This window comes from Arachis stenosperma, chromosome 3, assembly GCF_014773155.1.
Source record: "Arachis stenosperma cultivar V10309 chromosome 3, arast.V10309.gnm1.PFL2, whole genome shotgun sequence".
Lineage (NCBI taxonomy): Eukaryota > Viridiplantae > Streptophyta > Magnoliopsida > Fabales > Fabaceae > Arachis > Arachis stenosperma.
The window spans coordinates 29,615,308-29,630,373 of NC_080379.1; the positions used below are offsets into that span (position 1 = coordinate 29,615,308).

The window sequence follows — 15,066 nt, forward strand, 5'->3', positions numbered from 1 at the left end:
AAGTAAAAGAAAAACATCAATTAAATTGAATGATAGTTCTTAGAATTATATTTCTGATTTTTTATACTCTTAAACTTAATTATATTTTACCGTGAGGCTGTTACCTGAGAAGGAATATAAGAAAATAATCTATCATGGGTATTGTATTATGTTTGACAACAAAAAAAATTCATTGATAAGGTAAAGATGACTTTAAATAATAGAATATTTTCATTGAAAATATAACATGTGAATTTCTTTTGTGTCAGTTTTGTAATACCTGGTAATAACTAGTTGACTCTAGGTGGCATATACAGATTAGACATTTTCACTTTTTTCTTTTGTTGTTTGGATTACTTGTCTAAAAAAGCACAAGTTTGACTTACTAATGGTTCATATTTTTAATTGTGTTTGTGAGTAGGGGTGGTAACGGGTAGGGTAGGGTTTGAAGGCAATCCTAATTTTACTTGCGGATTGAGATTTTTATATAAATTCAACTTTATCCTACTTGCGGGTTGAGAATATCCCAACTCTAATCCTACCGCTCTCAACCCACGGGTACCCGACTCTACCCGCGGGTTATAAAAAAGATGCAAAATTATTATATAACTTCATGATAATTAAAATAGAACTGACTTTTATGTAAAAAAAATATTAAATGATCAATTAATAATCTTTTTTTAGTGGCTAAGAATCTTTACATTTAGTGAGAGGTCTTTGGTTCAACATCCACTTGAAACATATTTTTATATAAATATATAATATATACATATATAGGGTGCGGGTTGGTCGAGTAGGGTTGAGGCTCAACCCGCACCCTACCCGACCTGCACGAGAATCCAACCCGCACCCTATCCTACCCGCTGCGGATCGGATTGACAACCATACCCGATCGGGTGGGATCAGATTGGATACCTACGTGTAGGGTACACGTTGCCACCCCTATTTGTGAGATTTGTCAAGGACAAGAAGTATGTAGATTCATTCCGTACTAAAAAGTCATGGAAAATTAGAATACTATTTTAAATTGTGTAGTTAGATTTTTGTTCTATTAAGGTTGTTTTCCAAGCCGTAATATTAGGTATTTTATAACTTTTATTGATAATTTTAATAAAAATATATGAGTGTATTTTCTAAAATAAAAATTAGAAGCACATGATGCCTTCAAGACTCTTAAAATATTTGCTGAAAAATAAAATGACTGTAAAATTAAAATTCTTAAAATAAATAGAGAGAGAATATTTTGATTGTTCATATTATTTTAAGCAATATAAAATTCAACATCAACTAATAATTAAATATACTTTTAAATAAAATAGAGTTGTTAAATAAAAAAAGAATAGAATTATCATAGATATGCTAAGATGTATGCTCAAGTTAAAAAAAATGTCTAAATAAAAAATTTTGGACAGAAATAATTGCAACTAAATATATTTTTTGACAGGTGTTTAACAAAAAAGTGTTCATGATAAAATTCAAAAAAAAATTTGGAGTGGAAAGCGAAAAATATATTTTTATTTGGTTATTAAAAACATTCACAAAAAGTATATAAATTGTATAATCAAAAAATAAAAAAAATCACAAGTAGAAATGTGATATTTGACGAGAAAAGTATGCGGAAGTAAAATAAAAAAACAGAAAACAACTAATTATAATTTTAAATGCTTATGATGAATATTTGGTTTTGTGTTTGAGGTAATTAAAGCTCTATATATCATATTGAAACTCTAGATATCTATATATAAAGATTTAAAAGATATTTTAACAACTCAATTCACCTTTCTTAAGTTATCATTTAAGCAATTAAGCCATTTTTTCTCAGTATCATTACACGTGGAATTAATATTACATTTTCAATGTTCCTTAAGACATATAGCTTTTAACACCTTTGTAAGTTAAGTAATATGTAATATTCAACAATTTAGAGTACAATATATAATATTAGTTTCTACATAAAATAAAATAGCATTATTAAATAATGATTACTTTTAAAAAGTTGTTGAACTAAAGAGTCACTTAAACCTAATCAAAATAATAAAATATTTTACTACAATACTCTCTGCAATGAGATTTTTGGTTTTGTTTATAATAGTAACTTCAACTCTTGAAAAATTTTAAGGACAACCTCTTTATAGAATATGTTGCATATAATAACCAAAAAAAATTTTAAACATGTATAAAACTTGGTATATTGTGAAATCAATAGAAAGCCCGATGGCTAGGAATGGGGAGACACATGTACCAACAATGTTGATAATTATTGTTTGTTTTGCTATTATTGTTGAATTTCACGGCACTGTTTTTAAACAATTTTGGACTCTGCCTTATTATGTAGCAGCTGAAAATCTAAAAGAATGTTATGAAAAGTGTAGGATACTTTATCAGAACAACTCAAAAGAAAAAGAGCAATGCAGAGAAAGATGTCGTGCTAAGTACCCGGAAATTTCTGGTAAAGTATATCTAAGTTTTTGTTGATTTATTTTAGATTCTTTAAGTTCATGTTATCTTTTATATATATATATATATATATATATATATATATATATATATATATATATATATATATATATATATTTGATGGGATACATTTTCATTCTTTTATGATTGTTGAGAGATTAGTAAATTATCTAGAAAGTATCTAAAATATATTTTTATGATAAAAAAATATAAAAAAATCAAAGAAAATTTTAAGAAATTAAAATCATGATGTTTAATGTAATCATTATAATATATGAAATCAATCATTTAAAAGATTATTTGAATTTTATTTTTTTATTGCACTAATATAATGTTATGTTTGGTTTATGCTTTATAATTATTCAAGCTAGGAAGCACTGTAGTTCAACTATTAGTGGAGAAGTTATGAGGTCCATATATTTTCCATTAATTGTATTCTAAGGTAAATTATATTAATAAATTATTTTGAGAGTTTAAATAATTTATTCATGTAATTTATCCTATATTTTAAGATCAGAAATGCTAGATAGGTATTAAAATTTATTATTTTTTACTATTATTTTTAGTGTTCAACTTAATTTTTTTAGTCTAATTAATAATTCAACAATATATTTTAACTTATACTTTTAAATATTAATAGCTAAAAATGATGATAAAAAATAATAAATTCTAATAACCATCTAGCATTCTTTATTTAAGACCCCATTTATTTATTATAAGTTTGTTCAAGTTGAAATTTAAACAAATAATCTTCCAACAAATGAAAAGATAACTATTTTGATTCTCTTCTACTAATTATAGTTTAACAAGTATTTTGCAGTGTTGATCCTCTTCTTCTAATTGTGAGCTTCATAATTTTTTATTTTCATAAAAAATATTTTGTAGTAATTTAGTAATATTTAAAAAATTAATTAAAATTATAAGAAAAGAACTTAACATTTTGTAGTGTAAATCATAATTATAAAAATTCTTCCAGACCTATTGGTTCAACAAAAAATCAGCAACCTACCTTGGTGCTATTAAACCTAATATATAATAAGCTCAATCAAACTATGGTTCACATCAAACCGGTTTTAAACCACTCATCAAACTAGACATTGACCCGCTTGTCCATTAAGGCAGTGTTTGTTTTGTCATACATGTCCATCAAGAGATGGACACGGTGGTACATGTCCACCGTTTGGTTCATTAAACATAAATTTTCGATGGACACGGTAACACACAGAAGCACATAAAATATATGTCTTTAGTGTCTCTCCTTTAACCTAAGACACTAAGACACAAATTATAAGACACAAACTTTTCTAATCTTATCCCTTCTTTTTTTCTTTAATTCTAATTTTATCCTTTTTCCCTTATCCTCCCATCTTCTCCTTTCTCTTTTTCTGATTCACCTCCTTCTATCATATACTCTCATCTTCTTCTCCTACTCTTTCTTCATTCAACCACAGTCTCTCTCCATTCCACTTCTTCGCCGCCATCATCGTCGCCACTACTGTCATCTCTTTCTTCATACGTTGTCGCAACCACTGTCGCGTTCCTTTGTCACGCCGCCTCCGCCATGGTTGTCTTCTCCGTTCTCTGCCTCAGTGTCGTTGTCGAGGCTTCCTCCCATGTTTGATATTGAGGCATTTCCAAATCAAACTCGCACCCCTCTTTCCAGATCTGCCTCCGTCTCTCTTTCACGCCGTTGCCTCTCTTCCACCATATGGTCATCTATTTTACTGTTTTTTTTCTTTCCAGTTCTTTGAGGGTTTTTTTTGTGATGAGAATAATTGTCTGTTTTTAATTTCAATTTTAATTTTTTGTTTGTGACTGTAATTAGATCGTGCTTTTTGCATGTGAGATGAGAAGAAGATAATTGGGGGGAGAGTTCTCTATTCTTTTTATTTATTTTTTATTTAAATTTTGATTAATCTTGTTGTTAGAGTGATTTTGTGTTAGTTTGTTGATTTGTTGAATTGAATTTGTAATTGCATTAAAAGTTATTAATGGTGATAATCTGAGTTAACATAACAATGGTGATGGTGATAGAGATAGAGATGTGATAATGATGATAGGGTTATTAGTGTCATTTTATTAAAATTGTAATTTGAATGCAGGATCTTGTACTTAAATACCAAACAAGTTTAAGATTTTTATGTCCTACTGTGTCTATGTCATTTTATGTCTTTATGTTTATGTCTTATGTATCCCCATCCACTAACCAAACGGAGCCTAATGTACTAGGTAGAACCTTGCAAACTAAGGTAAATTTTGAAATAATTCCAAAACTTCAATTGATAGGGTTAAATCCATTGACCAATGCCTTGGTGTCATACCTCCCCATCATTTGACATTTTACCAAGTAATCTTTTATATTTTTAAGCCTTAATAATTATACATAAGAGATGAAAGACTAGTTTATTTTTTATAACTGTAGTAAATAGCTTTTGATGATTTTAATCTAACTTTGATATTCTAGTTAACTTTTCTAGGGTTTTGGATGGCTAAATTTTCGAGATAATAACTTATAACATAATAGGATCTGGAACTTGGCAGGGTGTAAATATTAAAGAGAAATTAGTATGTTTTAAAAATATTGACAATTATAATTTACGTAAAAAAATACAAGAAAGTAGTCAAATGATTAATATGACTCACGTTTTGTTAGATTTTGATAGACCAAACTAGCTTATTTAGTATACTTGTAGATGCAAAAATTTGAAACTATGTGATTGGTATAACATGCATGTCAAATTAAATATATTACAAACTTAACCTGATAACATTGTTTGTAACACGTGTAAGGCTGGTAATGAGTGGCACTGAGTAGGATCGATTTAGAGTAGGATCGATTTAGGCTCAATAATAATTATACTCGCATATTGAAAATCATTCTAAAATTCTATTCGCACCTTAAAATCTTACACCCGATTTTATCAGTAAAATAAAAAATATATAATATTTAATCATAAACTATTTAATAAACATATTAATAATATAAAAACTACCAAATTAAGTTTATATTAAAATTAAAAGCTACAAAATTATAATTAAATATGTATTAAAGTTATAAATGACATAAACATTAATTTATCATCAAATTTTTATTAAAACTAATAACACAATTATATAATAATTGACTGAATGATTTTCAAAAAAATTATACAAAGCAGAAAAAGTGTGTTTGATCCCCACAATTTATTCTATATGTATAATATTTTTATAAATTATACTAATATATTAGAGAATCCGAGTAGGTCGAATACGGTTAGACCTAAACTTTAACTTTACCTGACCCTACCTCAACCGGCTCCACCTACAATCTTACTTGAATGGGTTGGATTGAAATGGATATCCGTAGATGCAGTTAGTGTATATTGCCAATCCTAAATACATCACCTATTATTAAGTCATTTTATTTTGTCACATGTTATGTAAAATTGTATTTGATTTATGTATGGGTGAAAATATAAACACAAATACACAAGCATTAAAGACATAGACATAATAAGACATAAAATTATCATTTTATTTGGTAATTATGCATAAAACAAAATAATAAATTACAAATATCAATATTATCTTTATCATAAAAAAAAAAATTACCACTGCCACTGCTTCTCTCGGTCACCATGACCAATACTTCACCATCATTTATAATAGAGAAATATTATCACTCTCTTTGACTATCATTTTTTACTATGTCATTCTTCATCAACAAAACAATACAAATCAAACAAAAAAATACCATTAGAAAATAAAATAAAATAAAATTTTTTGATTCAAAATTCAACCAAATCTATTATATTCATCAAATCTAGACTTACATATCTCTGAAAAGAAGAGAAAAAACTTGTTGGAAGGTAGAAATAGAGATAAAACTCCTTCTTTGTACAAATACACCTCTTTTAAATTATGAGAGAAATTTTAAGGAATGAAAAAGATAAAAAGTGACAAGTAGTGGAGATAAGGAGAAGAGACGTGGCATTGAGGAGGAGTAGAGAAGAGACAAAAGAAAGAGAGAAGATAGATGCAGCAAAGGTGAGGAAGAAAAAGAGAAAAAAAAAGAGAAGTTGTAAAAGGATAAAAATTGGAATTATAAAATTTAATTAACAATAAAAGTGAAAAAATTTACGTTTTGATCTATGTATTTCAATATCTCAATAAATTGGTAGTACACAAATTTTATATATTTGTGTACTATTATGTACTAGTGTGACTTTTTTTATTTTATATTTTTGAAAATCAAACATAGAATATGAGTGTGTCATTATGTTTCAAAATTTAATAGATATAGTCACTAAACAAATACTACCTAATATTACATGTCATCCCTTCATTAATAGAATTAAGATAGAAAATGTTTTAGGGATTAAGGGGAATCATAATTGTTTCTTATAAAAAAAGGTATTGCTATTTCAAACTCATCACAACCAGAATAACACAAATTTGTACCCACAAGTACTATATTGAACATTAAGGGTATAATAATATTGTAAAATTTTTAAAATTTGTATAGAACTTGACCTAGCATAAACTTGTGTGTAGTACAAAAAAAAATATATGATTAAAAATGATGTGACACATACTTTAGTGAAAGTTTTCAATGACTTAGAAAAGGAAATTGAATCTAGAACCATTTTTTAAGCTTTTAAAATTTATCCCCAAAATAGATTTGAAAACATATTGCAGCTAAGTTTGATATAACAATTGTGTGAGAGATAAATTATTTTTATCTCACAATGAACGTAGTAAAATAGAACAAATAACAGAAGTTTACACTGTCATATATCCCAATTTAGTCACTTAGTGCAATATAACCTACATCTAATCTAGAAGTGACAATGGGTAAGGTAAGGTAAAGTTTGGACCAAATTCTAACCCTACCCGCGAGTTAAGTTTTTTTTTACATAAACTCAACCTACCCGACTTACGAGTAGTTGAGAACATCCCAACTCTAACTCTATCTATTCTCAACTCATGGGTATCCAACCCTACCCATTTTCAACCCATGGGTATTTGACCTTACTCGTGGGTTTACAAAAAATTGCAATATTATCATATTACCTGATGAGCATGCAAATTAAAAATTCAACACAAACAACACAATTATCCTACAAATAACACAATCATCCCATAAACAACATAAAACATCAAATGTTCAATTTTACTAAAAACTTTACTAAAATTAATAATAAAAAATACAAATAAAATCATTGTAAGTTCATGAGCATTCCATTTGCAGCAACAACACCATCACTAGTCTATAACATCAGATACAACATCATCATCATTTATAGTTTGATAATCAAATTTTTCACCTATAAATCAATATTTATTAATCAATCTATATATAAATTTAGCATTAAAATAAACAAATAAAACAGTTAAACCATAAATAACTTCTTTGACGATATGCTGCCCACAACCAGTTTTGATTATACATAAGAGTTTCTATGATATCTTCATGAAGACTACCACGATGAGGAGCAATTACTCGACCACTCGTACTAAAAGAAGACTCAGAAGCAACTGTAGACACAGGAATATCAAATATATCTCTCACAAATCTTTAAAGGGTTGGAAACTTAGCCCCATTCACTTTCTACTAAGCTAAAATATCAAAATCGACACTCAAAAGATGAACATCTTCCTCTATATAATAATCAAATTTAGTCTTCACAAATAAACCATTTTCTCCCCTCTTTTGTCTGATATACAATTGATAAACAATATCATTATCTTGTTTTACATTCATCTGTAGCTCTTGTATAAAATCCTCAAACGCATTACTTGAATTAGATGCATTTTGTTGGCACTCATGAAGCAAGTCATAGCATATGAGTGAACATTCTTTTCATGATGAAACATGTTAACATAGAATTCTCTAACTAGGTCCAGGTACATTGGTTTTCTAATATTGAAAAGGTGATTCTAGTAAAAAAACTCCATGTTCGCAATAAAATCCAATCCTTTTATAGCTAAAGTAAGAAGAGCAAAGAGGATAGTTCACTATTACAATCCTATAAAATTCATAGTTTATGCTTCAAAAAAAATGAAGTGGATCTTATGAAGTACAGCACGGATAAGGACACAACAGATGACATGACACGGGACACGGTGATACACCAATTTTAAAAAATTGTCGGACATAAGGACACATATATATAAATAATATATATTTATTAATATTAAATTAATAACTATTTTAAAAAACAAACGTATGATATGTATTTCTTCCTAAGTATATAGATATTCAAAAGATAAAATCCTAAACTCTTATGTTTTAATAGAGTTAGTAAGTTTTGTACATCACATTTATATACAAAAATGATCTAAAGTCATACTATTTTTTCATTATATATGGTGGATATCTTCATCATTAGAAAAAATTACTCTATCCAATTCCGGTTCATTAAGAGAAATGTTAGCAACTTCAAAGATACTATTTTCTTCATCAATTGGTGGAAACTCATCTCCAGCAATATCCCACATCATAGTTTCTCTTTCATTGTATTGTGGAGTTTTTCTTAAAAGAAGATGAAGAGTAGTACGGACAAATACTAAATTTTCTACACTTTAAGCTTCACCTTGTTTCTTTTTAGTTAATGTATAAAGGAACAAGTGCTCCAATTTCTTTCACAACAAGAAGATGAAGATGGTTGCCCAAGTAACTTAAGATCAATTGGTTGAAAAAGTTTTGTTTTATCACCATGAATTAGCCACCAAGATTTTGGATCGACTATACCTCTATCATTCAAGGAGTCATAATCATCAAAGACCCCTCTACCATAAAAAAAGCTTGCAAATTCAATGTTTATATTCTCCTCTCTTCTTTATTAAGAAAACACATCTTCAAGTATTTAACTCTCGCATTAGTGATCTTAATATCTTGATGAGGAGAAACTTGTGTATGATCTTCTCTAAATCATTGGTGGCTATAATACCTATATAATTAGTGGTTGAGAAAAAATAGTAGTAATTCAATTATCTTTACTTAATACTTATAAATAGAAGATATAAATTATAAATATAAAGGGTTATCTTGGATTCAATGAATGTGCTAAACGATGAAGGGTGTGCTATTTTTTGTTCATTTTAAATTAATATTGAGTGCACAACATTATAGAAGGATGATGACTCTTGTTCCTCCTTTCTTTCATATAGATATATATAACACTTTTCACTTTCTTGATAATTGAATCTCGCATCTCATGAACCAAATAAAGAGTAGGTACTTCCTTGTATATGCTTCTTAAAACATCATAAATAGGATTTGTGAAAGCAAGAACATAATCAATTTTTTGCCACCAATTTTCACTCAATTTTTTTTGTAACAAACTCAACTTTTGTCAACATTATCTTCTTTGTACGAAGACCACTTCTCACTATAACCGAGTTCTTGCTTTAACAATCTAAACCCTTTGAGCATTACAATGGTGGAAGCAAATCGAGTTAGAGTAACATTAAGCAACTTCAATATATTAAAGTCATTGAATATAGATAACTTCATATGATGATTAACAATGAAGTTTTTTTTATAAAAGATGCATCTTCATCAATTTGAGTGATCCAAGAACATCCTTCATAAATAAAATTGTTCTTTTTTGTGTTCTTAGCTACACAAATATCCTTTAAAGTAAAGTTGATAGTATGAACAACATAAGGAGTCTAATAAATAGATGAGAATTCAGCTTCAATTAATAAACCAACTGTTTTACAAACCGGTGCATTGTTAGTCATAATCTACACTATATTTGAGAGGCCAAATTCTCTTATCACATCTCTTATTTGCTTTGCAACATAATTCTTGTCCTGGATCTCATATGAACAATCTACAACTTTTAAAAATATAGGCCCACTTTCAGTTACAATCATAAAATTAAGAAGAGGTCTCCTTTGAAGATCACTCTATCCATTACTTATAATGCTCACTCCCTCTTCACTCCATGAATTTTTGGTAGACTCTAACATTCTTTTCACATGTTACTTTTCTTTCTCAAGTAAAGTTGTCCTCAATTTATTATAACCAGGAGGAATATAACTATCAATATAATTATTGACAGCATAAGAAAAAATTTTGACAAAATAAGAATTCTATGCTAGATGAAAAGGTAATCCAAATGAAAAAAATATTCTAGCAATATATAAATCTGGAGTTTTCGTTGTATTCATATTAAAAGCATTCACTAAAAACCTAATAGCCCTTCTTTTTCTTGAATCAAGTTCACTTGCATTAGATAAAGGTGGAAGAGAAATTGACTTAAACTTTTTATTTTCATGCACCAATGTACCTTCACTCTTAAGTTTTTAAAATTTTTCAAGGTTTGTTGATATAACTTTTGCACAAAATCTAATTTCGTTTTCTGAAATTTTTAATAAGTGTGTTCTTACTCTAATGTAAGAACCACTAATGAAACCTTGCAAAATATACATTAAAACTCAAGATTTTCATCACTTTCAATCTTATATTTCTTTATTACAAATTTTCATAGAGACTTATCTACACTTTTTTTAGAATTGTTTTGAACATTCTCTAAACTCATCTATCACAATTTTACAATAATTTAAGAACAAAAGTTATTTTTGCACAATCTAATTCCTTTTGTATGAAATAACTACTAAACAATGTAATCACTAGTTAAATGTGAAATATTAGAATTGATAATCGCTATCCAAATTTACATTTGACATTCAATTTTTTATGATAGTTTAAGAACTCACTAAGATCCTAGAGAGAAAAGTGAGAGCAAACCACAAATAACAAATTAAAACAAAGCCAAAGCAGACTAATACAACCACTAAACATATAACAACAACTATAATATCATAAACCTTACAGGCATTAATACATCTAGGATCACAATCAAAACCTTTAATTATCACAAGCAAGATGACCTATTAAACAATAGCTTTCTTTTTTACAGCTAAAAGGAATTAGTGGATTAGGTTTGTGAACAATGAATAATTAAGCAACTATGTGGATGGAACCAAAGAGAAGTATAGAACAAAATAGAACCAAAGAAAAGTATAGAGTAAATAAGAGGTACAGAACCAAAAATTGAATGACAGAAAAAGAATGATCCTCTCTTATTTGAAATAGAGGAGGAAAATGGTGACCAGAGGGGCGATGAACATGGTAGCAAGCATGGGAGCAACAACAACAAGCACAGTGGAGATGGCAGCAGTGAAGAAAACATGTTGAGATTGAGCGACTAGAGAACTTTGGAGCGTGTACAATGACGGAAATGGAGGACAAGCACTCGTACGACGGCGATGACCAGAGATGTTGGTAGTGATGAGGAAAGAGTGAGACTGTGAGAGTAAGGGGGTTGACAGTAGGGGTGGGTGGAAGAAGAAAAGTTATGGTTTGTACTACCTTTGAAAGAATTTTACTCGTGTAAAATTTGGGGGAGTTCACTTTTGAGTCATGTCTGCCGTGTCATATCTGGGTTGTGTCTATGCATCGTGTTCATAATGTGTCCGACACGCCGACACACCAATTTAGAGATGTCTTCGTGTTTGTGGATCATAGTTAGAGTGAGGGAGTTTAGCGAAGTGAAATTTGAAAGTAATAGGATCGAAATCATCAATTCCTCTACAGAGTGAACAATGGAGCGAGGGTTACCTCTTTTTGAATGAGTCAAGGGACGCAGACGAGAGGCGAGACGAGAGTTAGGGCATGAGGAAGAGTGAAGAGGAGGAGAGGTTGATGGTTCTTCCCCTATCATAGGATGCTTCCCTTTGGCAACACTAGGACGAGATGGTTTGCTGCCTGAGACGCTCCCGTCGATCGACATGCAGTAGTTTTAGTTCGTGCCGTAAGTTCAGGTTCAAGAGGAGATGGAGATAAAGAGTGAGTGAATGTGAATATGAGTGTAAGCAGGTTGAGAAGGGGTTAGTTTTCGAAGATATTCAGGGATATTCAGGTGGATTTGAATGAATACTCATCTTCTTATAGCAGTTTTCTTTCTCATCTCATTAAAAACAAAAAGATATTTTAGGTTTTAAAAAAATATTTTAATTTTCTCATCCTTAACCATAAGGCATAATTAGATGTACCAAGAACATATTTAATGATTTTTTTTACAGCTGAAAGATGGAACTCCTTTAGTTGTGATTGAAATTTAGAATAAATTTCAACACTTTGTACAATGTCCGATCTATAAGAAGTAAGATACATAAGAGAATCAATCATTCCTCTATATCTAGTTTCATCCACATCTTTTTCATTTTCATCCTTGTCCAACCTTAATTTTGAGTACATTGGAGTTATCATGGGATTTGATTTTTTCAACCCAAGTTTCTTAACCAATTCTTTGACATATTTTTCTTGGCACACAAAGGTACTTTTAAGAGTTTGTTTAATTTAAAGACCAAGAAAGAATGTGAGTTCTTCCATCATATTCATATCAAATTCACTAGTCATAAGCTTTTCAAAATCTGCACACAGAGATTCATTAGCAGAACTAAAGATAATATCATCAGCATAAATTTGAACAAGAAAGAACTAAGTCTTTCATACCAAATTCTAGGAATTTGTCTCAAACCATAAAAAACTTTTGAAAGTTAAAAAACTTGGTTTGAAAATTCTACATTTTCAAAACTGGAAGGTTGAGCCACATATACTTCTCTACCTATGATATCATTCAAGAATGTACATTTTACATCCATTTAGAATAACTTAAACTCTTGGTGAGCGGCATAGACAAGTAGTAGTTTTATTACTTCCATTCTAGTAATTAGTGCAAATGACTCATCAAAGTCAATTTATTCTTCTTGATCATAACCTTCAGTCACAAGTCTTGCTTTATTTTTAGCTATGCTATCACTATTTTTCAACTTATTTCAAAAATCTACTTGGTTCCAATCATTTTCTTTCCATTAGAATCAAATACAAATGTACATACATTATTTTTCTTAAATTGTTGCGCCCCTCTTTCATAGCTTTGACCCATGAGGAATCGTCAAGTACTTCCATATTTTTATGTTCAATTTGAGAAATTAGAATCATATTATTTTGTTCAATTGTTTTTTTTATAAGAAGATCTAGTTGTGACACTTTATGATAGATCTTCAATAATAAAATATTGTGAATAATTTTTTAAAAATTTGCATTCTCTAGTTCTGCATAAGAAACACCAATATTGGATTGTGTTTTTGTCACTCAATATTTAATATAAACCTATACACAATATACTTTATCAAATAAATACTTCGTCAAACTGAATTATTATTTTCTAAGCTCAACACTTACTAATCTTGATGATTGGAGTGTTAATTAGTTATTTATTTTATCGAATTGCATTCCTAAATATCCTTTCACTCCATCTTAATATATGTTAGTATGTTACAGATAATCCTCTAAAGGCATGTATACTTGAGTGCAAGAAACTCCATCCAAACCCAACACCGTTTCAAAAGTGCAGAAAGAAATGTTATGAGACATTCCAGCAAAATCCTGGTAATCACTTTGAGCTTATATTATATCTTATATGATGTGATAAACTTTTACTGTTTTTATTTTCATGAGATCAATGAATATAAAAAAAAAAAAAAAAACTATTTAAATAATTCATTTATAGTACACCGTATATAACTGAAATTGAATATATTAAATAAGTACTTTGAAATAAGTACTTCAAGAGCATAATCTAACATAAATTTATGATATTAGTACAAAATAAATTAAAGGACTAGTGACTTGTGATAATAAATAACGAATTTAATTATTTTGTTGGTTTCTATCATTTTATTAAATTTATAATTATATTTTTATATTTTTTTAATTAGATTTTTATACTATTTTTAATTTTATAATTAAATATTTTTTAGTATAAAAATTATTAGAATTAACTAAATAATTTTGTATAAATTAAAAATATTTATAATTAAAAAATTAATTAGATTTTTGAACACATATTTTTTTAAAAAAAATATTTTATTAATTTTAATATTTTTTATGTAAAAATAATATAATTACAAAATTTAAAAATAGCATAAAAATTTAATTAAAAAATATATAAAAATTTAATTAAAAATTTGATAAAATTATAAAAATTAATAAAATAATTTTGAACACATATTTTTTTAAAAAAATATTTTATTAATTTTAATATTTTTATATAAAAATAATATAATTATAAAATTTAAAAATAATATAAAAACTTAATTAAAAAAATATATAAAAATTAATAAAATAATTAAACTTAAATAGTGTGACACAAGCACAAGTTGTGTTGATGATTTTAGTGGTACTATTACTAAAATAACCTTAGGCTCATCTTGTTATATTGCAGATGATGCTCGGAGGGATTGTGTCTATAGATGCATGGTAATATTTGGGAATGATAAGATAATGTTCGAAGAATGCAAAAAGGGATGCTATAATACATTTCCGCCAACACTGTAAAAAGTAAATATGTTATAGTGTTTTTTTTTTTTTTAAGTTTTAAATTTGTGACGAGTCTTTCTCGGTTTATATTTTCTTTTGCGAATATTTGATGAGTAAGAGATTAATAAATTATTAAGAAAGTATGGACGGTGAACTAATAACCATAACATAAGAGTCAATATTTTTCAATAGTTGATTTCATTAAAAGATTTGTTTGATATGAGCTTAGTCGAAAGTAAAAAAACATTAAA

The 15,066-nt window shown here is 28.1% G+C and overlaps 1 protein-coding gene across 1 annotated transcript; it reads left to right on the forward strand.

Annotated features, from left to right (window-relative positions):
• The first annotated feature begins 2,193 nt into the window (after positions 1-2,193).
• Positions 2,194-14,833, forward strand: LOC130965794 (uncharacterized). The gene is made up of 3 exons (XM_057890554.1): positions 2,194-2,428; positions 13,778-13,885; positions 14,721-14,833. The coding sequence occupies exons 1-3, from the start codon at positions 2,194-2,196 to the stop codon at positions 14,831-14,833; spliced, it is 456 nt and encodes a 151-aa protein (XP_057746537.1).
• Positions 14,834-15,066: the final 233 nt, after the last annotated feature.

Excerpts from the sequence above, each read along its gene's own strand:
- LOC130965794 (XM_057890554.1), top strand. The coding sequence starts at position 2,194 with ATGGCTAGGAATGGGGAGACACATGTACCAACAATGTTGATAATTATT. Across the intron at positions 2,429-13,777 it reads TAAGTACCCGGAAATTTCTG|ATAATCCTCTAAAGGCATGT; the intron begins GTAAAGTATATC and ends AGTATGTTACAG. Across the intron at positions 13,886-14,720 it reads GACATTCCAGCAAAATCCTG|ATGATGCTCGGAGGGATTGT; the intron begins GTAATCACTTTG and ends GTTATATTGCAG.